General features: G+C 39.4%; 1 protein-coding gene across 1 annotated transcript in view; it reads left to right on the top strand.

The window, feature by feature from the left end:
* Mael (maelstrom spermatogenic transposon silencer) overlaps nt 1–18,491 on the top strand; it is a 34,510-nt gene extending 16,019 nt beyond the window's left edge. The window contains exons 9-12 of the mRNA XM_021166086.1: nt 14,139–14,201; nt 15,234–15,366; nt 17,520–17,595; nt 18,141–18,491. Of these exons, the coding sequence (XP_021021745.1) occupies nt 14,139–14,201; nt 15,234–15,366; nt 17,520–17,595; nt 18,141–18,328 (460 nt within the window). The 3' untranslated portion in view covers nt 18,329–18,491. The remainder of the gene's footprint in view (nt 1–14,138; nt 14,202–15,233; nt 15,367–17,519; nt 17,596–18,140) is intronic.
* Nucleotides 18,492–25,985: the final 7,494 nt, after the last annotated feature.

Here is a 25,985-nt window from a genome sequence, read left to right as displayed (position 1 = left end):
CTTCTTAGAATTTGGAACAAAACATCCATGGAAGGAGTTACAGAGACAAAGTTTAGAGCTGAGACGAAAGGATGGATCATCTAGAGATGGCCATATCCGGGGATCCATCCCATAATCAGCTTCCAAACGCTGACACCATTGCATACACTAGCAAGATTTTGCTGAAAGGACCCAGATACAGCTGTACCCCATTTTTAATAGGGTAATTTGTTTCTCTGGAGTCTATCTTCTTGAGTTCTTTGTATATATTGGATATTAGCCCTCTATCAGGTGTAAGATTGGTGAAGATCTTTTCCCAATCTGTTGGTGGCCTTTTTGTCTTCTTGACAGTGTCCTTTGTCTTATAGAAGCTTTGCAATTTTATGAGGTCCCATTTGTCGATTCTTGATCTTACATCACAAGCCATTGGTGTTCTGTTCAGGAATTTTTCCCCTGTGCCCATATGTCCGAGGCTCTTCCCCATTTTCTCTTTTATAACTTTCAGTGTATCTGGTTTTATGTGAAGGTCCCTGATCCACTTGGACTTGAGCTTTGTACAAGGAGATACGAATGGGTTGGTTTGCCTCCTTCTACATGCTAACCACAGTTGAGCCAGCACCATTTGTTGAAAAAGCTCTCTTTTTTTTTCCACTGGATGGTTTTAGCTCCTTTGTCAAAGATCAAGTGACCATAGGTGTGTGGGTTCATTTCTGGGTCTTCAATTCTATTCCATTGACCTACCTTCCTGTCACTGTACCAATACCATGCAGTTTTTATTACAATTGCTCTGTAGTACAGCTTGAGGTCAGGGATGGTGATTCCCCAAGAGGTTCTTTTATTTTTGAGAATAGTTTTCACTATCCTGAGTTTTTTGTTATTCCAGATGAATTTGGAAATTGCTCTTTCTAAATCTATGAAGAATTGAGTTGAAATTTTGCTGGGGATTTCATTGACTAGGTAGATAGCTTTTAGCAAGATGATCATTTTTACTATATTAATCTTGCCATTCCATGAGCATGGGAGATCTTTCCATCTTCTGAGATCTTCTTTAATTTCTTTCTTCAGAGATTTGAAGTTCTTATCATACAGATCTTTCACTTCCTTAGTTAGATTCACACCAAGTTATTTTGTATTATTTGTGACTATTGTGAAGGGTGTTGTTTCCCTAATTTCATTCTCAGCCTGTTTATCCTTTGAGTAGAGGAAGGCTACTGATTTGTTTGAATTAATTTTATTTCCAGCTACTTCAGTAAAACTGTTTATCAGGTTTAGGAATTCTCTGGTGGAATTTTTGGGGTCACTTAAGTATACTATCATATCATCTGAAAAATGTGATATTTTGACTTCATCTTTTCCAATTTGTATCCCTTTGATCTCCTTTTGTTGTCTAATTGCTCTGGCTAGGACTTCAACCACTATATTGAGTAGGTAGGGAGAGAATGAGCAGCCCTGCCTAGTCCCTGATTTTAGTGGGATTGCTTCAAGTTTCTCTCCATTTAGTTTGATTTTTGCTGTATATTGCTTTTATTATGCTTAGGTATGGGCCTTGAATTCCTGATCTTTCCAAAACTTTTATCATGAACGGGTGTTGGATTTTGTCAAATGCTTTCTCAGCATCTAATGAGATGATCATGTGTTTTTGCCTCCTGATTCTGGGACCCTGTGATTCTGAGATCTTGGGTGTGTCAGAATTCTTGGCAGTCAAGCTTCCTCTGAGACCCTGAGATCCTGGTGTGACTAAGTTCCTGGGATCCTAAGATCCTGGGCATGTTAGAGTGCCTGGATGTGGTACCTCCTCTGGGGACCTTGGGGCTGTCTGCTAAGTTCGAAACCAAGGTAGACCAGTGCTGAAGGAAGGAACCCAAACCACTGATCGGGTGGGGCTCCTGTGTCCCTGCTCCTACTGTCTCCAGACACTCCCAGTTCTGTTGGAAGAGATGTAGTGTTCCACTCACCAGTGATCCTAAGATCCTGGGTGTGCAGGAGGTTCCCAGAGAAACTGGACTCTGAGGAGTTCTGTCTCAACAGCGATTTCAGGAAGGACAGGCTCTAATCAGATATATCAAGGGCAGGGAGCACTTGAGATAATCAGATGGCGGGAGGCAAGTATAAGAACAGAAGCAACAGAAACCAAGGTTACTTGGCATCATCAGAACCCAACTCTCCCACTGATCCTGGAGAGTGGACAGTCCTCTGGGGACCATGGGACTATCTGTTGAGTTTGAGCCCAAGGAGGCCTAACACTCGAAGTCCACTTATTTTATAAAATGTTTCTCAGTTTGACTTGGCTTATGTTTCCTCATGACTAAGTTAAGGTTACACATTTTAGGAGGAATACCACCAAAAAAAAAATGTTATATCTTCTCCACATGTCACACACTTGTCGATATGTCAGTTTGTCCCATTCCTGATTGACAACCTAGTTGCCTTAGATCTGTTGAAGTCCCCTTTGATCAGTCACTTTCATGTACCAACCTCATAATTGGTTCACATGAGCTCAGCAGTAGAGTGCTACCTAGCTAATATAAGGCCCTAGGTTCAGTCTCCAAACCAAAGTAATTTAAAGTATTTTTGCAGATAATGAAATTCCTTAAATTGACAAATACTAGTTCTGGCATCCAGTGATGATTTAGTTGAAAGGGTTCCTCCCATGCTTGTGAAGTAGTGATCTTTCCTTGTCCTTTCAGCATTTCTTAGTTAGAATTCTATAATAAAGGCTTTTGTGCCAGGCGTGGTGGCACATGCCTTTGATCTCAGCACTCAGGAGGCAGAGGCAGAGGCAGGTGGATTTCTGAGTTTGAGGCCAGCTTGGTCTACAAAGTGAGTTCCAGGACAGCCAGGGCTACACAGAGAAACCCTGTCTCGAAAAACCAACCAACCAACCAAACAAACAAACAAACAAAGGCTTTTCTTCAGTTTTTACTTCATGTGAGTATAGGCTTGTGTGGTTTTATTCAGTGAGTTGTACTCTGTATCAGGGCTTGTTTATTAAGCTCTAATAGCATATGGGGCCTGAAGGGGCTCCTTCAGGCAGCGGTCTCTGTGTCCCTTCACAGCATCTGCTCGGTTGCTTGCGTGCTGTTTCCTTTCTAGTGCATTCCAGCTTCGTCTTTCATTGCTTCAGTCATCCCTTGGATTAGTGGTTTGTCTGCTAGCCCTGTTCCTTTCAGTGCAGAAGCTGCTGAGAATGAGAAATCTGTTCAGTTTATATGTCTTACTGTTTGAGTCTTGAGAGGCTTTAACAGAAGTTTTCAATGTTGGTGGAACCATGGCAGTTCAGAACTCACTTCTGGTCGACTTTAGTCTGAGGAATAGCATCACAGGCATTTTCTCAAAGTTACTGGGGTTATTTCTTTCACCCCTTCACAGAACTGCTTGTTTCTATCCCATGTTGTTCCTACCTCCATTTTGTTGGCTTAATTAGCCTTTGAATGTATAAAGTACTAGCATTTTTCTCACCATGCATATTCAAAAGTGTCACTCATGTATCTGAAACCCTACAAAGGTTTAGAAATTAACTTGGCTGGGGAGAACTGACTCTAAATAAAATGTAGAGTTGTGTCATGTTTGTCACACAGGTTTGTAGGTCTAATATTGGTACACTGATGAGGGGGGCAGTTCCTTTGTCAATTTTACTTCTTCCATGGAAACTGATTTAATTAAGCATCATAATTCTAACAGTATTTGTATATTTTGGGGGGACTATATAGAGTGAAAAAGATTTTTAAGTGTTTTGAGATGTCTGCAAGGAAGGAAACCTCAAAATTTTTATTTCCAAACTTTTAGTGCTTTTGTGACATCCTACAGATTATGAAATGTCATTTTGAATATTCATTCTCTAATAAATCCAATAAAGTAAATGTATACCTTTTAAATGAGTAGATTAAAGGCCTTTCTGGATTCTGTTTCTTTTCATAAATTACAAATCTTTGCATTAAGACCAAACTATGTTGATTGTTATATAAAAAAAAACTATGGTAATTTATGGTTATAGTTTTTTTGATAACAGTATATAATCAATTTTACAAACTGTCCTGTGAACACATGAGAATATCCTCTTTGGGGTTGTAGGATTTGAATCTATCCACAAGATCTACACTGATTGGTTGGCTAGTCAGTTTTCTGTTACTGTAATTAACACCCAAGATAATCAGCCCACACAAAGAAAGGGATGGTTTAGCTCAAGTCCATGATCAGTTGGCCCCTTTCTTTTCTGATCATTCATGCAGTGTCTTGCAGTAGGAGTGTGTGTGGTAACGCAAACTGCACTACTCAACACTGGGAAGTTAAAGAGGAGGGGACTGGTGTTAAGCAGTTGTTTAAGCAGACACACATTAGCCTCAACTACCTGAAGGCCTCCCACTCACCTTCCTCCTTTTTAACATAAGGTCTCACTATGTAAATCATACTGTCCTGTACTTGTTTTTAGATCAGGCTGTCCTTAAACTTGAGATCCACCTGCCTCTGCCTCCAAGTGCTGGAATTATAGGTATGCACCACCACACCCTATACCTTGCTTCCTAGATAAATCTATCACCTCTGAGGAACCACTAAGCTGAGGACCTTTGGTGGCACTTGGGCCTCGGCAGGAACTTAGCCACAATGACTGTGCTTGTTGCTTGTTCACGATGGTTATTCTGCCTCACTGTCCTCTTGAGTGCTGAGAGTAGACACATGTGGTACCTTGTCTGCAGATTTTCTTACTCTTAGTTAACTCTTTATCTTCTTGATAGACTATCTAATAGGACTAGTGTTTTTACTATGTGCCCATTAAGCTGTTTGCTTTTAAAGGAATCTGTACATTAAAAAGTTTGGTGAATCTTTGTGTATGTTGAAGGGAAACTTAAAAGGTATTTCCTAGTTTGGTTTTTTGGGTTTTTTTTTTTTTTTTTTTTTTTTGGCATGGTTACGATTTCCACAGTCACACTTTGTGTCCATGAATTCCTAAGAAAATATAACTCCATTATGTTGTATATTCCTTTTGCAAAGCTTATCATTTTCTTAGCTTTAGCTATATAGGTTTTTTAGCTTAGAGACTTTAAAGACTCTTGGCTTGTTATTTAAGGTCCATTTTATGAGGCGTCCAATAAACCATTTCAGTATGCAAAAATTGGCATCTGTTTTTAGAGCTTTTTCTCAGGTAGAAATTTTTCTTCCACTCTTAATTTCTGTTAAGGAATCCAATATACTATAGTACCTTCCACTTTAGTTACTTTCTCTTTTTACTCTTTAGTCGTTTATTCTCATAGCAGTTTTCTGGTTTCTAGTTTCTCTGTCAAGATGAATCTCTGTTTCTTTGGGCAGTTTGTAATCTACTTAGGACTTTTTTTTCCTGTTCTGATTTCTGAGTCTAGTCAACTCTATTTCTCATTTTAAAAATTGTTTATAGTTCTGAATTTTTCTTATTCAGAGTATGTTTCCACGTCCTCAGGTGCTTGTGTGAGAACACTTAATTCCATGTGGAATGTTCGAATTTTCGTGGTTTTTTGGAAGTTACAAGTGTTTTCTTATTTTCTTTATGTTCTGATGTCTTTCTGTGGATGAGGCCTGCTGTCTCTTTTGTCTGTTGGGTAGATGTTTTGACAGAATGCAAGTTCAGTTCAAGAGCTCCCTCTTCTGTCAGTGTAGCAACCAACATACAGGCTCACTAACCAATGACTGTGGGAGGTGGCTGAGTTTCCATGTTTATTTGGTTGCACAGGATCTTACATGGATTCCTTGGGCTCCTTCTTACCATTGATGATTCAGCGCCTAAGGGCCCTCCTACACCGATGCTTTCTTAACGTACAAGGGCTTTGCTCTTCCAAGTCTCTAGGTCAGTTTTTATCTAGAAGGGTCTTCCTCTTTCTGGGGATGATTTAAATTTAGTCTCAGGTACTCCTCTTTCCTTCTTCTCTCTTCCCTACAGCCTTTTCTGAACTCCACAAATGAGATAAAGACTTGAAATGAGACAGATAAATTTCTCCATTGCAATAAAAAGTTTTCTCTTTATAATAGGGTTTTTAGTGTTCCATCCTCTATACTGTTAGTGTAGAATCTTATTTGCTGTTTTTTGTCATAGTTGTTGTTATTGATCTGTAAAATGTTGTACGCGATGTTAGGATGGGCTCAATACAGTTACTTCAGTTACTGGCCAAAGTATTTCTAAAACTACATCCAGAAGTATTTGGTGTCTATGTTTGTTTTCAGTATTACCCTCTGTGCCACTTAAAATACTGGTAAAATAGCACTTTATTTTAATAAGATTCCCAATGTTATCTGGGATTTTTTTTCCAAACAGCTGACCTTTGGTGCATATTTCTGTTCTGGCCTTTTTACCTTACCAGAAGAGATCAATAAAAAGTTTTCAGAGACAAACTATTTTTTAAACTCTTAAATACTGGCCAAAATACAAATTTTTTTCAAAATATTAAATATATAAGCTTAGACCATGGTAATTATTTCATATACCTTAATAGCAACTATATACTATCTCTCTGTGTAAGATGAATTCCAGCATCAGTTATACTCTTTGGGATTTTTTTATTTTTGGTTTATTTATAGCTTTCTTTTCTTTTCTTTTTTTTTTTTAAAGATATTTTCTTCATTTACATTTCAAATGCTATCCTGAAAGCCCCCTATACTCTCCCCCTGCCCTGCTTCCCAACCCACTCACTCCCACTTCCTGGCCCTGGCATTCCCCTGTACTGGGGCATATAATCTTTGCAAGACCAAGGGCCTCTAATCCCATTGATGGCCAGCTAGACCATCCTCTGCTACATATGCAGCTAGAGACACGAGCTCTAGGGGGTACTGGTTAGTTCATATTGTTGTTCCACCTATAGGGTTGCAGACCCCTTCAGCTCTTTGGGTACTTTCTCTAGCTCCTTCATTGGGGGGCCCTGTGTTCCATCCAATAGCTGACTGTGAGCATCCACTTCTGTATTTGCCAGGCACTGGCATAGCCTCACAAGAGATAGCCATATCAGGATCCTGTCAGCAAAATCTTGCTGGCATATGCAATAGTGGCATAAAGTTTATGGGATGGATCCCCAGGTGGGGCAGTCTCTGGTCCTTCCTTCCATCTCAGCTCCAAACTTTGTCTCTGTAACTCCTTCCATGGGTATTATGTTCCCCATTCTAAGAAGGAACAAAGTAATCACATTTTGGTCTTCCTCCTTCTTGAGTTTCATGTGTTTTGCAAATTGTATCTGTTAAATCCATTTGTTTCATAACTTCTGTTAGTTTCACTGTGTCTCTGTTCAGTTTCTGTTTCCATGATCTGTCATTGACGAGAGTGGGATGTTGAAGTCTCCCACTATTATTGTGTGTGGTGCTATGTGTGTTTTGAGCATTAGTAAAGTTTCTTTAATGAATGTGGATGCACTTGCATTTGGAGCATAAATGTTCAGAATTGAGAGTTCATCTTGGTAAATTTTACCTTTGATGGGTATGAAGTGCCCCTCCTTATCGTTTTTGATAACTTTGGGTTAGAAGTCGAATTTATTTGGTATTAGAATGGCTACTCATGCTTGTTTCTTGGGACCATTTGCTTGGAAAATTGTTTTCCAGCCTTTTACTCTGAGGTAGTGTCTGTCTTTGTCACTGAGGTGGGCTTCCTGTATGCAGCAAAATGTTGGGTCCTGTTTACATAACCAGTCTGTTAGTCTATGTCTTTTTATTAGGGAATTGAGTCCATTGATATTAAGAGATATTAAGGAAAAGTCATTGTTGCTTCCTGTTATTTTTGTTGTTAGAGTTGGGATTCTGTTCTTGTGGCTGCCTTCTTTTATGTTTGTTGAAAGATTACTTTTTTGCTTTTTCTAGGGTGTGGTTTCCCTCCTTGTGTTGGAGTTTTCCATTAATTATCCTTTGAAGGGCTGGATTCGTGGAAAGATATTGTGTGCATTTGGTTTTGTCATGGAATACTTTGGTTTCTCCATTTATGGTAATTGAGAGTTTTGCTGGGTATAGCAGACTGGGCTGGCATTTTTGTTCTCTTAGGATCTGTATGACATCTGCCCAGGATCTTCTGGCTTTCATAGTCTCTGGGGAGAAGTCAGGTGTAATTCTGATAGGTCTGCCTTTATATCTTACTTGACTTTTTCCCTTACTGCTTTTAATATTCTTTCTTTGTTTTGTGCATTTGGTATTTTGATTATTATGTGACAGGAGGAATTTCTTTTCTGGTCCAAACTATTTGAAGTTCTGTAGGCTTCTTATGTGTTCATGGGCATCTCTTTCTTTAGATTGGGGGAGTTTTCTTCTATAAAATTGTTGAAGATATTTCCTGGCCCTTTAAGATGGAAATCTTCCTTCTCGTGTATACCTATTATCCTTAGGTTTGGTCTTCTCATTGTGTCCTGGATTTCCTGGATGCTTTGGGTTAGGATCTTTTTTGCATTTTGCATTTTCTTTGATTGTTTTGTCCATGTTTTCTATGGAATCTTCTGCACCTGAGATTCTCTCTTCTATCTCTTGTATTCTGTTGATGATGCTTACATCTATGGTCCTGATTTCTTTCCTAGGGTTTCTATCTCCAGAGTTGTCTCCCTTTGGGTTTTCTTTATTGTTTCTACTTCCATTTTTAGATCCTGGATGGTTTTGTTCAATTCCATCACCTGTTTAGCAGTGTTTTCCTGTAATTCTTTAAGGGATTTTTTTGCTTCCTCTTTAAGTACTTCTACCTGTTTAGCAGTGTTCTCCTTTATTTCTTTAAGTGAGTTATTAATGCACTTCTTAAAATCCTCTACCAGTATCATGAGATAGGATTTTAAATCCAAATCTTGCATTTCAGGTGTGTTGTGGTATCCAGGACTTGCTGTGATGGGAGTACTGGGTTCCGATGATACCAAGTGGTCTTGGTTTCTGTTAGTAAGATTCTTACACTTTCCATTTGCCATTTGGTAATCTCTGGTATTAGATGTTCTAGCTGTCTCTGGCTGGAGCTTGTTCCTCCTGTGATTCTGTTAGCCTCTGTCAGCACTCCTGGGAGTCCAACTCTCTCCTGAGTTCCAGTGGTCAGAGCACTCTCTGCAGACAAGCAGGGAAGGTACACAGAGGTCTGGAACTCAGCTCCACCTCCTGGCTGAAGATGAAGGCCTGAAGGGACCCTGTCCAAGAAGTTCTGTTGTTTCTAAAGCAGCCCGTGCACTCTCCTGTACAGACTGGTCTCTGAGAGACCTGGGATACAAGAAGTTATAGTCTTTATAATAGAAGAAATACAATGATAAGTTCAGTTAGTAAATACAGGCTGAACAATATTTAAAGTAGCTTTACTGTAAGACAGTTTTGGAGGAGGCCTGTGCTATAGGGTTGGTTCAGAGAAACTAATGACATTGTACCACAGCCAGCTTAGTGAGGAAGCTGTAACCATGTGCCTATACCTGTCACTGAGCACTTCAAAAGTAGTAAGATTTTGATGGAGTTTAGAGCTTAATAAACTATAGAAGCTAGTTATAAACTGCTAATGTAGGTCAAGAGGACTGATTTTAAACACTGCTCTAAAGTTCCTACTAAAAGAGTTAGTAGTCAGTGGCTGATAACACATTATCTTAAAGTCTAGGAAAAATGAGTACGTTTTAAATTAACCCAATTTAGTAATTAGTAAGGTAGTAAGGGGCATACTATTTTAGAGGCTCAAATGTTTAAATTTTAATAACTGTCTTATTCTAATGTTTCTTGTCAAATCGTCTTTGGGTTAACATACAAAGTCTGTGGCCTGCAGCATAGCCATTATTTAATCAGCAAATACTGACTCAGACATAGTGACACAAACTTCTAACCCCAGCAAGCAGAGTCAGAGGCAGGAGGATTGTTACAAGTGCACAGCTATCCTAATCTATATAGGGAGTTCAGGCCAGCCAGAACCCCATCAAAACAAAACAAAATTTACTGCATATCTTTCTTGCACATAGCAAAAGTCATGTACCTCTACCTTCCTGAAGCCAACATAGGAAAGATACATGCAATAGGTAATTTTAAGAAAATTAACATTTTAGTTGTAATAAATGCTAAAGAAATCAACTGATAAGTGTGGAAAGGGAGACTATAAAGTGAACGGTCAAGAGAACTATTTAATTGTAATATGAAAGTAAGAGATGAAGCAGAAGGAAAAATAAATGAAGAGAGCCTATTTAATTGTAATATGAAAGTAAGCGATGAAGCAGAAGGAAGAATAAACGAAGAGAGCCTCATTAGAAACAGTAATTTACCAAGTATGAAAGAAAACTGATTGGCTCTCTAAGGCTTTTACAGATGCATTGAAAGGAGATAAGAAGGAAGTGTGGAGCCTATGAGTATTGGATGAGCTGGCATTAGATGATATGGGACAAGGATGGTGACAGTAGAGACAGGAATAAGTGGTTTTAGATTAGTAACAAGCAGTAGACCTTGCTTACAATCTAGGGAGAGAAAATGGAAACTGAATGACAAAGCATGAAGAGCCGAGTTTAGAATATTCTGGGAGCCTGGTGAAGCATCTGATGAGCCCACAGTGTAGATGAGATCACTTACAGGGTCTGAGCAAGAAGACTCAGTGCAGAACCTTTATTAATAGCTCTGCCATTACTATAATAAAGCTTGGGCAGCGCTGTGGGTTTGGATATGTCAGCACCTCAGCCTACAGTTGCTATGTTACACAAATGAGTCATGTCAGTGTCCGTGATGGAGACTGGGAAGGTGAAGAGTGAAACCGTGTTACATGCAGTAACTAACTTCACAGTCCACCATCAGCTGTTTCTTCACTTTTGTTCCTTGGTTTATCTCATTGTTTGGGAATGTAAGTTCTATGGCATTTTTGGTGCTGCAGACTTTCTTTGAATATCTGGTTCTCCTTAGTTATGTTTATATTTAGAAATGAGGCTTCAAAACCAAGTAAACGGCCCATTTTGTTTAGTGAGAACTACCAACTAGTCAGGCTTTGCAGAAGGGGAAACCAACAAAGGGGTTTGGTAAGTTGGAAGCAGAATCCTAAATTTAAGAGCAGTCAGCTTATTCCCTTGCATGGTGTTAGAGAATGACAGATCTTTGAACAGAAATTCAGCCTCCTAACCTCCAGCATCCCTTTCTTAGTTTATTTGTCTGTGTACATGTATGCTATGGAAAGTTCTGATAGGCAGATCTTTAGGTAGCTCTTTCCCTGCCTACTCTGCGGGTCACAAAGGCAGTGACTTGAGACACCATTCCTCATTTATTCCTATACTGTTGTTAAGCTGTTATATAGAAGCTATTGTTTTTCTTTGCTGTGTGGATCTAGTTGACTGTGGTTTTCAAATGACTTTGGGGACAAGAAATAAATGTATGCATGTATTTAATTCTCCAGCTTAAAGCCTTGGCAATAGTAGTTTTAAGAAATGAGATTTTATAGTGTGACATCACTTTAGAATTTCATCCTTAGTTCAATTAAATAAGCTTTCTTTATTTAATAAAAATTTGAGCAGATCTTGTATAATACATGAGACCCTAGGTTCTGTGAGTAATATGGTCAAGCGTGACATAATTTTTAACCTCAGTCTCCTTTCCAATAACAGCAGTGAGATATGTGAACATACTAGACTCTTACATAAAGGGACTTCTAAGAAACCTTAAAAAGCGTTCAAAGAATGATGTTTGATCAGACTAGAGACAAAGTTGATTTCAAATTACGTCACTGTAAGGGTTTTAAAACCGTGAATACTTTATGGGGTGTTTTATCTGATTTTTTTTTTTAAACAGAATTTCTGTGGGCAGTGATACAGGCTAAATAGAGGACATTTCCATTAGAAAGCAGGCTCAGCAGTGATTCTGGACTAAGGATGTACACGGACTGTAAGGCCAGTGAGTGAGTCTCACTAGGCCATAGAGAACTGTAGGATGATGTGAATTCTGACAGTAGTTTCCCTTGGAAGGAAGAGTATATTCTGACATAGGGGCAGAAGAAGTCATCAGGACTTTATGGAATAAGAAGAGGTGTAAATAACTTTATGCTGTGTATATGTGGGTGAGGCAGCATCAGGAGCTTGAAAAATACACAGTAGGTAAATTGAAACCAGTGTACGAGGGGCTAGAGATGGAGTATAGTGCTCTTCCAGAGGATCAGAGTTCAGTTCCCAGAACCCATGTTGGGCACCTCACACTACCTATAACTGTAATCCCAGAGAGTCTACCCTCTGTGCTCCATAAGCACCTACACTCCCTTACATAGGTACACACATAATTAACATTTTTTTTTTAAATAACAAACCAGATCTGATTTCTGATGGCAGTAGTACTGGGTACTTTTTCTTTTAACTCCAAGATACTCAAGTTTTTAGAAGTTTTATTATGGTTTAGTGGAAAAAGATTAATAAGTGAGTATAAATAGATTAAACAGCACCACTTTAAGTAGGTGTCTTAGTCAGGTTTCTATGCCTGCACAAACATCATGACCAAGAAGCAAGTTGGGGAGGAAAGGGTTTATCCATCTTACTTTTCCACACTGCTGTTCATCACCAAAGGAAGTCAGGACTGGAACTCAAGCAAGGCAGGAAGCAGGAGCTGATGCAGAGGCCATGGAGGGATGTTACTTACTGGCTTGCTTGAGTTGCAGTCCTGAGTTCCTTTAGTGATGAACAGTGGTTTGAAGGTATAAGCTAAATAAACCCTTTCCTTCCCAACTTGCTTCTTGGTCATGATGCAGGAATAGAAACCCTGACTAAGACAGTAGGGTAGCCATAAATTTAGAAACATTTTCGTTTGGAGGTTTGAGATTTTAAGTTTTTGTATATTGTTTAATACTTGAATATATTATTTAACGTTGACTTGTTATTTTTTCATTATGTGTCTGTGTGTGGGTTTGTGCACATGGGTGCTTGTACAGAGGGCTTCAGAACCCCCTGGAGATGGAATTTTAGGCAGTTGTAAGCTGTCTGACATGAGAGCCAGAAGCTGAGCTTGTTCTCTGGAAGAGCATTTTGCTCCTAACTGTAGGCATTTCTCCCACCCCTTGGGTGTATCTCAGATCTGACCTGTAGAGAATGCATGTATCTGGGTAGGTCTTTGTTACTTGAAATCTAGACAAGGAGCAAAACTAATAACCAACACTAACACTTAGTAATTCTATATGGCTATCTACAATATTGGTTCTTACATCTCTAATTTAGAGCTTTATGACTCACATTTATTGTATCACTAGTCTTTGGAAATACCAGGGGTGGGGTGTTAGATTGATTTTAGATCTACAGTTAACTGTCACTTGGCACAAATAACTTTATAGTTAATGAAAAGCACTTTTTATGGTTTGCAATGAAGATTCTTGTTAAGTTTAAGCAAGCTTTGTATTGCTAGTAATACTGTTCTGAGTCTTAGTAGATGGTACTTGGTAGGAAAACACAAGTATATCGTTTCTGTGTTTGTAGTTCTGGATTAAATCATTTGTCTGACTTTGGTCATTTCCTCTCTAATGTTTTCTCTTGTCTCCATTCAACCATCACTTTTTCAAGGTCACTCCCTTCCATACTGTTGCTACTGCTTCACATCAATGCCATAGTTCTTTAGAACTTTTCTTTAAGTATGCCTATATGTCTTTTGATACTCATTTACCACTACAAAGAAAGTGCTCTGAGATGACTTCATTCAGTTCTGTGTCCTTCATGCCTAGATCATTGGCAACATGTGTGCAGTCCATGTTTAGTGACTGTGTTAACTTTAGTTAATGCCTCTATAACCCTCATTTTAAGGTAAAATTTAATTGTATGATTATGTCTAGTTTTCACATTAAGAATTTTCACTGGAAGAGGTAACATACAACTCTACTCTAATATCTGTATGAAATTAATCTTTGAGGAGCACTGAGATAGCTAAGTGGGTAAAGGTGCTTGCCCGTCAGTTTGATCCTGGAAACCCATGTGGCAGAGGAAGAGAACCAACTCTGCAAGGTGCCCTCTGACCTCCACATACGCACACACTCCACATATTAAATACGCACAGTAGTAAAGCACAAACAATAAATACATGTGACAGATGTAAGAAATGTTGAGTAATAGTGTCAGTTTTTATTAGCATATCTCAGCTAGTTGAATTGGAAATCTAGCATATAAAAAACCTTAACCAGGTAATGTGGCTTAGCTACTTAGGTTAGTCCTGGGGATAGAACTCCAGACTTTATTACACACTCTATCCTCGACCACTTATTAGTACATTGAATCCTTTTTCTTGTACAGGTGCAAATGGCATGAAGAAAATGATATTCTCTTCTGTGCTTTAGCTGTTTGCAAGAAAATCGCGTAAGTATAGGAAGGAGTTCTGTGTGTGCTCTGCAGGGAGTCCTCTCTGCCTGGGGTGCTTGCTGTTGTCTGTCCGCCAGGGCGTCTGTTCACCCTCCTTACTCTAAAGTCCAAGAAAACCAAAGGTGGTTTTTGAGGGGTTTTGTGGTTGTTTTTTTTTTTTTTTAATGTTACTTTTACTGTTCTGTCCACATCATTGCTTACTGAACAATTTAGGCGACTCTTCGGAAGTATTTATTGAGGTGTTTCCTTCTTGGGCCCCTTGAGGAGAGGCAGTTCCCTGCTAGCATTAAGGATATCACTTTCTTGTGATGGGGTCCTAAAATTGTAAGCCATTGTTCTTGTTAAAGAGTGAAAGCACCTACAGGAAGAAGAATTTGTTTGGATTACACTTGTAGGTCACAGTCCATCATTGAGTGGGTGTCAGGGCAGGAACTCAAGCAGGAAACAGGAGCCATGGAGAAGCCTAGTTAAACGTAATGGCTCAGTTTAATTAGGTTTCTTACACAGCCTAGGGCTGGTGTTGCCAACAGTATGTAGCCGATCTCTGGGTTGATTAGCAACAAAGACAGTGCCCACAGACGTGTAACTAGGCAATTCTTGGGTCTAGGCTTTCTTCTCATATGACTTCAGGCCCTATCAAGTTGCTGACAACTGAAGTCACGATGACAGGCCCAAGTCTCAGGGTGCTCTGTCAGCACTGTCCCTGCCGATGCTTTTCAGCTCTGAGGATTATGGTGGTTTGATTTCTACTTCTGCCTTCAAACACTGGAGAATTGTACTGATCCTTCCCCTCATTCCCATACCCTAGCAAACCTGAAATGTTATCCAGTCATTAGGAGATTGCTTGCCAGTAAGAGCATTCATGGTTTGAATGCTGCCTGTTCCATCTCTTCTCTCTCAATCCCTAGACTTTTCTTCAAATTAGAATTCCACCCCTGAGATGCTTTCTTTGTTGGAAAATTTAACCTGAGTGCTTTTAGAGTGAACCAAATCAAGTTGCTCTAGTGAGATCTGTCTCCATTTTTAAAGGTACTGCATCAGTAATTCTCTAGCCACTCTGTTTGGAATCCAGCTCACTGGAGCTCATGTACCACTACAAGACTATGAGGCCAGCAACAGTGTGACGCCCAAAATGGTTGTATTGGATGCAGGGCGGTACCAGGTAAGGAAACCTTGTTGTCACAAAACCTTGGATGTGTCTTAAATTCTTTGATGAAAATCTGGTTTGGTTTTTTTCTTCTAGTTTGATTCTAAGCAATTTCTCTCGTCATTTTCAAGTGAAGATATATTTTTCTATCTTGTAGTCAAGATAGTATCCTCAGGTTTTTTTCTTACTTCCTTAGACCTTCTTCCTAAAATTCCCAAGTTTTGAAATCCATGCCATCCAGGCAACAGTACCTGGCAAGTCAACTGGGCAATCAGTAGGCACTTTAGTTGGGACTCCTCATAGGAGTGACATTGAACCAAGGGAGCAAGTAGTTTTCCAATTAAAAAAAAAATTATTTTTACTGTCAGCTAAGTAATCCAGCTCCCTGTTGTTTCAGTTCCTTATTTTCCTCCCGTCTCACACCACGTAAGTCGGCATCCTATGGTCATAGCCTGTCACAGGGGCTACTGTTCACAGTCTCAGCGTCACTTGGCCTCTTTTCTGACTTCACAATCCTCCTCGAGCAACCCAGTACCAGTAGTTCTGTGACCTCTGCTGTGACCTGCAGTTCACTTACCTACAGCTCCTCTATCTTCTGCTCCCTTACAGAGTTACTGCACTGCACAATCCCAGTGCACCATTTGCATGTCTAAAGTTGTAGCCTCTTGTTCTTATTTCCTTTACCACCTCCCTTCTAGTCTGTTTTTCTACTGCTTTATCTAAGCTCCATTAATCCTCTTGTCTTCATCATACTTGGTTGACAGGCTAATCCTGATTAAATTTAACTCCTCACCTACTCTACTCCTTATATTTGGGAATTGAAATAAATCTAGAATGAACTACTATGAGAATACTATGCCAGGTATGAGAGTAAATAACTATAATCCCAGCCACCCTGGAAGCTAGGGGGAAAGATGACGAGTTCAGGGCCAGGCTGCGATGCATAGCAAGTGTAAGAGCAGCCGAGGCAGCTGAGTGAGACTATTTGGTCTTGGACTTAAATAAGGGATAGGATGTACTTGCATGATATGTGCAAGTCTTTGGGCTTAGTCACTGCCTACACACACATGCACACGCACACACAGGAGGATGAAAGGAAGGGAAGGGAAACTTCCATACCACTACAATGACTAATCTTCCTAAATTTCTTTTATGGTCAGTTTCATCAACTCATTGGCATTGCCTGGCTGTCATCATTTTTGTAGTCTAATTTCTCTTCCAACTCATATCCCTTTCCCCATGCCCTCGCTATAGCTAATACTGATGCTTCCACTTCTCCAGGAAAGCAGAAGCAGTCACAGCAAGATTTTCTACATTCCTACCACGTCACCCACCTGCCTCTACTTTATAGTCTGCTTGTACTGATGTTAATGAACAAATGTTCTCTATTCCTATTTAAAATTTGTATATTGGATCTTGTTCTTAGGCTGACCAAAGGCATGACTGCTGGGATTTTTGAATCTTCAGGGCTCTATCTATTCTGAATCATTCTTCTTTACATTTCTGTCTCTGTCTTTCTCTCTCTACCTATCTCTCCGTCTCTGTCTCTGTGTGTATGGTGTGTGTGTGTGGTGTGTGTGTGGGTGTGTATGTGTATGTGTGGGTGTGGTGTGTGTGTGTGGGGGGTATATGTGTGTGTGTGTGGTGTGTGTGTGTGGTGTGTGTGGTGTGTGTGTGTGTGTATGTGTGGTGTGTGTGTGGGGGGGGGTGTATGTGTGTGTGTGTGGTGTGTGTGTGTGGTGTGTGTGTGATGTGTGTGGTGTGTGTGTATATGTATGAATGGGGGAGGGGGAGTCTGTGTCTGTGTAGGCATGTAAATGAGGTCAGAGAACTTGTGGGAGTTGGTTTTCTCCTCCTACTGTGTAGGTTCCAGGATCAAACTCAGGTATGAAACTTGGCATAAGCACCTCTGCCTATTTTGCTAGCCCTGTTTACTCTTATCAAAACAAAAATATGCTGGAATCTCATTGTTTAAAAAATAATCAAAATTCTTAAACCTGTGACTCTGAAGTCTCCAGAGTCCATCCTGTCTCCTCCCTTACAGAAAGCATGGATAAAGGTTGTGGAAATACTTATGTTTGCACTTTTAGTAATCTGGAATTAAAGTAGGCCATCTAATAGTTGATGAGAGTGAACACTTTATCTGGTATTTTCCTGTTCCTTTACAGAAGCTAAGAGTTGAGAGTCCAGGATTCTGTCATTTCAACTCTTACAATCAGGAACAAAGATCAAATACATCGACTGGTGAGTGCGTTTAGTTTGTAAGAATGGGTTATGCCTTAAACTCTACAGAGACCCCAGGGTGTTTCTGGGTGGTCATGAGGATATAAGGAGCTTTTTGAATTGAGTATTTTGTTTGAAACAACAGTTAAAACACTTTGAATGTGTGTAATTTTTTGTCCCGAATGGAATATAGCATTCCTCAGATTTTTGAGCCGGACATTTCTAAGAAATCCTATTTTTCTTGTAGTAACTACAGTTTGATAGGCTCGATGTGATATATGATGTCTTTTGGGAAAGATGAGAAATTTCAAAAGCCAGTTAAATGAAATGTCCAGTGGTACCAAAGAACTTCATTTGGGGTTTCTTGCCTCAAAAACAAACGGAAGCATTTTTCTTTACCCACTTACTTGCCTTTTGCTCATGATCTTTTCATTGTGGCTTAGTGAGAGTCCTGCACTGGTGTGTGCGCCACGTCATACATACACACCCACATTTAACTGAAGTGCCTCGTTATGATATGCATGTCAAATCGCCATGTCTGGTTTATTATCTTTTCACTACCTTAGGTTGTTATCCATCTGGGGTGAAACTTTCGGGCCCTCACAGCAGTGTTCGCGGAAGAGGAATTACCCGCTTACTAGAGAGCATCTCTAACTCCTCCACCAACATCCACAGATTCTCCAGCTGTGAGACTTCACTCTCACCTTACATGCCCCAAAAAGATGGGTACAAATCTTTCTCCTCCTTTTCTTAATGATGGTACTTTGTGCAATTTCTGGAAAAATAACAAGCCAACTTCCTTTCTGACTACAGTCATATTAACAAACATCACATCAATAGTAAATGTCACTCCTAAAACCTACTTAATTTGTAAGGAAACTATTTCATAGATTAAAAGTAATTGTGGTTGGAGAAGATCTTGGCACTCTTGCTTGTTGTGTTTTATTTGTTTTTTTTTTAATTTTCTTCAAAGACTTATACTTTCTAGTGGTATGATGGGGTATGTCCTTACTGTCTGAGTACTCAAACAAAACTGAGATGATTTCAAAGCAATTATAAATATACTATTCTTTCCACTGACAGTAAAGATATTAAGTATCTATTAAAAGAGACTTTAAAATAATATTAACTCAATTCTTCCCATTATGAAATGAAAACATTACACTGAGACCTATGGACTATTTGCACTGCAAATAATTAAGAAAGAAGTCTTTAAAAAAAATATTGAGCTGGGCGTGGTGGCGCACGCCTTTGATCCCAGCACTCAGGAGGCAGAGGCAGGCGGATTTCTGAGTTTGAGGCCAGCCTGGTCTTCAGAGTGAGTTCCAGGACAGCCAGGGCTACACAGAGAAACCCTGTCTCGAAAAACCAAAATAATAATAATAATAATAATAAAATATTGATGTTATTTTAAATAGTGTTTGAAGTAATCTGTCTTTGGTGAAAGAAACCAGTTAACAGGATGAAAGACTAAAATGAGAGACAAGAGAGCTTATGTCATTTACTCCCAGTTACATGTACACATAGGAATAATTATTGGCCTCAGAGATTTATTTTCACAGAATAGCTTAGTCTTTCAGAGAAAATAACCCCAAACCATATTATTAGTACAATTCAAGTTCTTTTCCTCTTCAAAAAAACAAAAAACAAAACAAAACAAAACAAAAAAACGTTAACTAAAAGTATTAATTTCCCTTAAGAAAACTAAATATCAGCTGACAACTTTTGGGCATCTGGCTGAAGGATCTCTGCCCCTTTGACTCTCACAGTGGCTATAACCAAGGACAGTGACTGCCATAAGGTCACACAGTGTTGTTGTGATTCAGGTGTCCTTGAACTTACATGGAACATATTGTCCTCAAACTCCCATCCCTTAAAGGTATATGTTTAACTTTAGTTTTTTTTTCAAACCTTATTTTTAATGTGGGTTCTTAAATGCTTTAACCTCCCTTTTAGCCCAGCATCCATCAGAGGTAGTGGGAAATAAAAGGATACAGGGAAGTGGACCCATTTAGAAAGGTTCTTTGGAGCAACTCCTGTCTCTGTTTTGGAAATCTGCAGTTCAGTTCACAGGTGAGATGTGGTATCTCGAGCCACTCTTCACACCTCACAGATACACCAACAGTCCAGTTCAGGAGAGTTGGCTTAGCAACAGTGGTGACAGGACCTAGCAGAGATAGCCAGGCCTCAGCCTTGGTACAAGTTAGCAGGAGGAATGCCAGAAGTTCTCAGCTGTGCCTCTCTCAGTGAAGTGAAGACATGAAACACATTAAGTGTTGCACAGCTAGCTCTATAAGCAAGCCTAGCTCAGCCTCGGTCACTGTTCTATTTATACCTTCCAAACATCATGTGTCTTCCATGTGTACCTCAGTGAGTGTCTTGTCTTAGCATATATGTCTGTCTCAGCTGGTATCACTGCCAACCAGCCCTGTCCTCAGAAGCAGCAAGAAACTGCAGCCTACTACCAGAAATTTTTTGGTACATTTCTCTCTATGGAGTCCCAACAAATGGAGCTCAGCTATGCATTGTAAGGTGGACCAGTACATGGTTAGCAAAGAATCCATCATGTGTCCTTTCACATGCTTGCTTTAGCAGAACATCCTTTCATCTGTGTCTGCTTCAGCTAACTGTTTCTTCATGCATTTGCCCCAGCAAAACACCATCCAATCAACTTTCCAAAGAGCCTTAAGTTTCCGTGTCACAGACATGCCCCGGTGTGCTTACTACTTTCACTTATATTTGTCTGGGTTCATGACCCATTCTGCTCTAAGGTGCCAATTCCTGTGCCCAGTAGGTGTCAGAATCAGTAGTTACTATTGCCAATAAAGAAGGCATACAGAATTTCAGAGGTACCTCACACAGTGAAGTTAAAGACCCCAATCACCACTCTTACCGATTCCATTCTTAGCCTGCTTAATTTCATTTGTGTGAATATGCTTTAAGAGTCGCCTAGTGTTGGGCTCAGAGTGCTAAGATGAAGGAAGACAGCTCCTGATGTTGAAGAGTTCATTGTCTAGGGAGGTAATAAACACCTGCGTGACTGTAAATGCTCTTCAACACATGGGAGATGACGTGCACCAATGGGAATCCAGAATGCTTCCTTGGGATAGTTTTTTACATGAATGTTCAAATCACTGAGTAACCAAAAGAACTGTCTCTTCAGCAAACAATCCTAGGACAAAAAGAAAACTTTGGAGTCCTTCAAATCCATGCTGAAACTTAATGCTCATAGTTACATTGATTGATGGGTTAGGAAAGGTGATCCAGTCCAAAAGGCTCTGCCTTCATCAGAGGGGGACTGGCTAGCACCTTTCTCAAATAGCTTGACTGAGAGTTCTCTACCCTTCTGTTCCTTTTATCATGTGAAGTCCCAGCAGCCATTCTAGATGACAGCATCCTCTTAAAAAGAGATGGGAATCCTTTGGCATCTTAAATTTGTGCTTTTATAGCCTCCACAATGAGGAGAAATTAATCTCTATTAAATTAATAGAAATCTGGATCTTGGGCATTGTGTTATAAATGCACTAAGATAAGATCTTACCTCATACCTTACACAAACATTAGCTCAAAGTTGATGTAAATGTAAATTGTAAAGCTATGCAATAACTAAAAGAACTGTAAATATTCATGCACTCAGATGAGGCAACATTCTTAACTGACACCAAAAACAACAAAGGAGAAAAAAATGGGCAAATTGCAATTTATCCCAGTTAAATCCAAAGAAAGTCATCAGTGTGTATTAAAGGGCTGTCAAGTGAAAACCCATAAAATGTGAAAAACAATTCACAAATTGTTTTATCTGGTAAGGATCTAATACTCAGAATATGTGCAGAACTCTCAAAACTTGGCAATAAAAAGCAGGCCAAGGATAGTCATTTCTTCAAAAAAGAGTTACAAATAGCCAAAGCACATGAAAAGACAACATCATTAGCTGTTAGCAAATGGAAGTGAAAACATCAAGGATACACTAAACACGTAGTTTTCCCAAAAGGGAAACTAAGAATGTGGGAAAATGAGGACTTATACCTTGTTAGTAGAATTTCAACTGGTGTAGCTGCTGTAGAAACCTATTTGACAGTTTCTTACATACAACCAACCATACAATTCAAGTCCTGGTGACTGCTTAAGGGAACCAAACCATAGTTCCACAGACACTTGAAACTGTGGCATAGTAAGACATCAAGATAGAAAGCAGATGTCCATCCACTGATAGACAAAATGTATATTCATACAGTGCTATGCTATTAATGTCACTTATAAAATATATGATGTGTCATATACAGTTTTGTATTATATACATACACACACATACATATACATACATACATATATATATATATATGAAGAGAGAGAGAGAGAGCTAATGCATATTGCAACATAAAGCCCATACTGTTATACAAACAGAATTTTCAGAAGGCATTCATAGACAGTAATAGACAGTAGATTTGTAGTTACCTGGATTTCTTTTGGTTATAATTGAAACATTCTCCAATCAATATAGTTTTTAAGGCCTTGTATTTAAAGAGCACTAAATTGTGCACTTAGTGGTGCATACTACCAGAAGGCACATTTTATAGTGTGTGAGCTTTCCCCCACCTCAAAAAAACGGGACTGTATGCAAAGGGGTGATTCATTTTTGTGGAAAAAAACTAAAGGGAAGTCTGAAATTACTTTAATCCAGATATCACAAGCCAGCCATAGAGAGTACAAAAAATTGAAAACAAAGTGGGGAAAGAAATGCAAATGATATTTGTTAAAGTGGAGGTGTTTGAAATATGAGGCATATCCGAAGCAGTAACCTTTGTGTGAGTGCATCAAGATTACTTTTTGTCGTTTTTACTTAACCAAAATTAATTATATCATTCCTCCTCCCTCGTATACCTCATGTCCGTGCACTCCCTAAGTACAGTGCCTCTTCTTTACCACTGTTGTTACATATAAGTGAAGGAAACATATAAATACAACCTGCTGAGTGCTTTCAATGACACCTGCAGGTATATGGTTCTAGGGCTGACCTCTTGGTATTGAATAACCAATTGGGCGCTCATCACCAGAGTTTAATTGCTTATAGTTCCTCATCTAGGGATGGAGCCCTATGAGATTTATCCCATCTATGTTAGACTATCAGTTGGCTTTGGAATTATTCAGGCTGTATTTAGGCAGATATATTGGTGAGATTTCATGGGTGTGGCCTGAAAGAACAATCAGACTTCTTGCTCCTTTGGCTTTTATAATCTTTCCAAACCTTCTCCCATAATGTCAAGCCTTGGGCATAAGAATAAAATTGTAGATTTACCCACTGGGGCTGGGCCCCCGTGGTCAGTTGTTTTCTGCAGTTGACTAGCTGTGACCTTCATAATGGGCTTATGCTTCAAAGAGATACTTCTTTGATGAGTGATAGCCACGTTTCTCTAAGTATTTAGAATGCACTTAGAAATTATACTAGTCTAGTAAAGTAGCAATAACAGATTCTCCTCTAAGTCCATGACCTCACAGGCCCTCGGGTAGTTGTCTAGGTTTACAGAGCAGACCTGATTTCCCTCCTGCTAGGGGTTCTTAAGTCCAAATAGACAGTTCTTTGTCACTGCAAAGATGTGTATGCCACTTTTGCACCTTAGAGATGCCTTGCCATGCTGGTTATGAATGTGGCAGAGCTATTTGTAGACTAGAACATCAAGCCTGGCCATACACCAAGAAGTGGTATAGCTGGATTATATATGGTAGTTTAGTTTTAGCTTTTTGAGAAGTCTCCATCGTGTTTTTCTGAGTGGCTGTGCCAGTTTGCAATGCAGCAGTGAATAGTCCTGCTTTCCTCTCGTCCCCATCAGCAGTTGTTGGTTTTCTTGATCTGAATCGTGAGATGAGGTTTCAAAGTTGTTTTAATTTGTATTTCCCTAATCCTAAAAATGACAAACATTTTTTAATGCTATCAGCTATTTTTATTTCTTCTTTTGAAAACCCTCTGTTCAAATCCACAGCCAATTGTTAAATTACTTTTGATTCTTGGGCAAATGGAGTTCTATACAGAACAATCCTTTCTTTATAGCTGTATCCTGTATATTATGTTTTCTTCTAAAAGTTTTGGGTTTCATGTTTAGGTTTTGATACAGTTGGAAGTTAATTTTTTTGTGCAGGGTTATAGATATTGATCTAATTTCGTTCTTCATGTGAACATCCAGTTTTCCCAGGACCATGTGTTGAACATGCCGTCTTTCCTTCATGTATGTTTTGGCATCATCTTGAATACTATATGGCTGTGGTTACCCATACTCAGGTTTGGGCCTTCGGTTTTGTCCCTTTGGTCTACATGTAATTTTGTGTTGATATTACCCTGTCACACCTGAAGTCTGGAATGGCCCCTCCAGGGCGATGTTTGCTCCGATTGCTTTGGCTGTCAGGTCTTTTGTCCTAAAGAGTTTTCAGATGATTTTTTGTTGTGGGGATTTTGGTTGGCATTGTATCTGTCAGTTGCTTTTGATAAAATGATCATTTCCATATTAACTCTACCAATCCAGGTCTTTCGTTCTTTTAGTGTCTTCCTCGAACTCTTCAGATATTCTTCTAACCTTCTGAGTTAGGTTTATTCCTGTTTCTGTGTCCATGATCTTTCTCAGCACATCTTAGTTGTTAGTGTATAGAAAGTCTGCTGATTTGTGTAAGTTGACGTCCTGCCAGTTTGCTGAAATTGTCGTTTCTAGAAGTCTCCTAGGAAAATATTTTGGAATCCTTTGTGTTTAATATCATGCATGTATGCAAAAGGGATGGCTTTACTTCCGCTTTTCTTATTTGTAGCCCCCTAATTTCCTCTTCTTGCCTTATTGTTCTAGCCAGGGCTTTGAGGACTCTGTTGAAAAAGGAAGTGGAAATAGTGGACACCCCTCTATGTTTCTGATTTTGGTGGGGTTGCTTTGAGTTTCCCTCCATGTATGATAAAGCTAGCTGTGGGTTTGTCATTCCTGGCCTTTATTATATTGAGGGACATTTTCTCTAGTCCTATTCTGAAACGTTTGTTACAAAGTCATTTTGGCTTTTGTCAAAGGTCTCTCTTTATCTATTGGTTAAAGCCCATTCGTATGACTTCCTACATTTATTGATTTATGATGAACCTTCCCTGCATCTCTGAGAGGAAGCTAACTTGATCATGGTAGATCCTTTTTATGCGTGCCTGTATTTGGTTTGCAAGTATTTTGTTGAGGTTTTTGCATCTATGTTCAGCAGGCCAATTGGCCCATAGTTTTGGGGGTGCTGTTGTTGTTGTTGGATCTTACCTGATTTGGGTATTAAAGTGATACTGGCTTCATGGAAGAGGTTTGGAAGAGTTCCTTGTGTTCTTTTCTTTCTTTTCTTTCATTCTTGGAGTTGGAGATATCTTTGAGACCTGATGGTCTGTCTTTTATTTGATCCATTCTTCTTATGGGGCTTCCCCTGAATTTTCTAATTGGTTTTTTTGAGTCTTCAGTTCCAATGTCATTTCAGCTTGAGTTCTTATCAATATTTCTATCCCTTTATTGAATTTTATTTTCAAAATCTGGGTTGCCTTAGTCATTTCAATCAACCTTATGGGTATGTTTGTGTTTTCTAGGCCATTGTGATGCATTTATTCTCATTGGGTTGTTTCTGCGTTTAAAAAAAAACCCTTGATGAAGTTTATGAGTGTTCTTTTAAGATGTGTCCTGGGGTTCAACTAGGAAATTCTCATTGGAGAACATTCCCATGAGACTGGAGGATTTGAAATGTGGAGAGATACACTCTGTCCTTTCAGATTGTTTATTTGCAATGAGACCTGGGCATGTGGAACTGACTTTGATGGTTGTATGTCTCATAAGGACATAGCAGACTGGGCTGTATGTCCTAGCCCAAGCCTGGAGTGTGGTGTGGGTGGGCCTTCTAGACTGAACTAGGTCACAAGTTCTGTCTGATGATTGGGGTGAATGCAGGTGGGTTAGGGTTAAGAGTTGAGGACTCACCAGGCTGGGTCCAGAGCGTATTGTGGGCTATGCTGTGCTGGGGAATAGATGTGGCATGGGTTGCCACTGGATACGGTCTGGTGGACGGGGTCTGAGCAGGTACAGGATGTGTAGGGATCACTGTAGAGAAAGGTAAGGAGGTGGAGTATGCTATGCTAAGTCATTTGCTTTTGTCAGGATTCATGTTAGAGCACTAAGCACCTATCTACCTTCTCTCCCCCAAAATAACAGGAAATAAAACAACAGTCTACTCTAAAAAACAAATTAGAAATTGATGAAGAGCTAATAGAAAAGTCATGAAGGACAAATGTCATAGAGAAAGCTGTATCAGAAATGTATTCTCTGGTTTTATTTTACTAAAGATAAAGATCATGAAATCCTAGAAAATAGTAAATTTAAAAAGAAAAATACTGAGCGGGCTAGAGAGACACAGTAAGACACTAG

Source organism: Mus caroli, chromosome 1 (assembly GCF_900094665.2).
Source record: "Mus caroli chromosome 1, CAROLI_EIJ_v1.1, whole genome shotgun sequence".
In the NCBI taxonomy this organism is placed as follows: Eukaryota; Metazoa; Chordata; class Mammalia; order Rodentia; family Muridae; genus Mus; species Mus caroli.
Note: the sequence above shows the minus strand (reverse complement) of the source record. Positions and strands in the feature narration are given on the sequence as shown.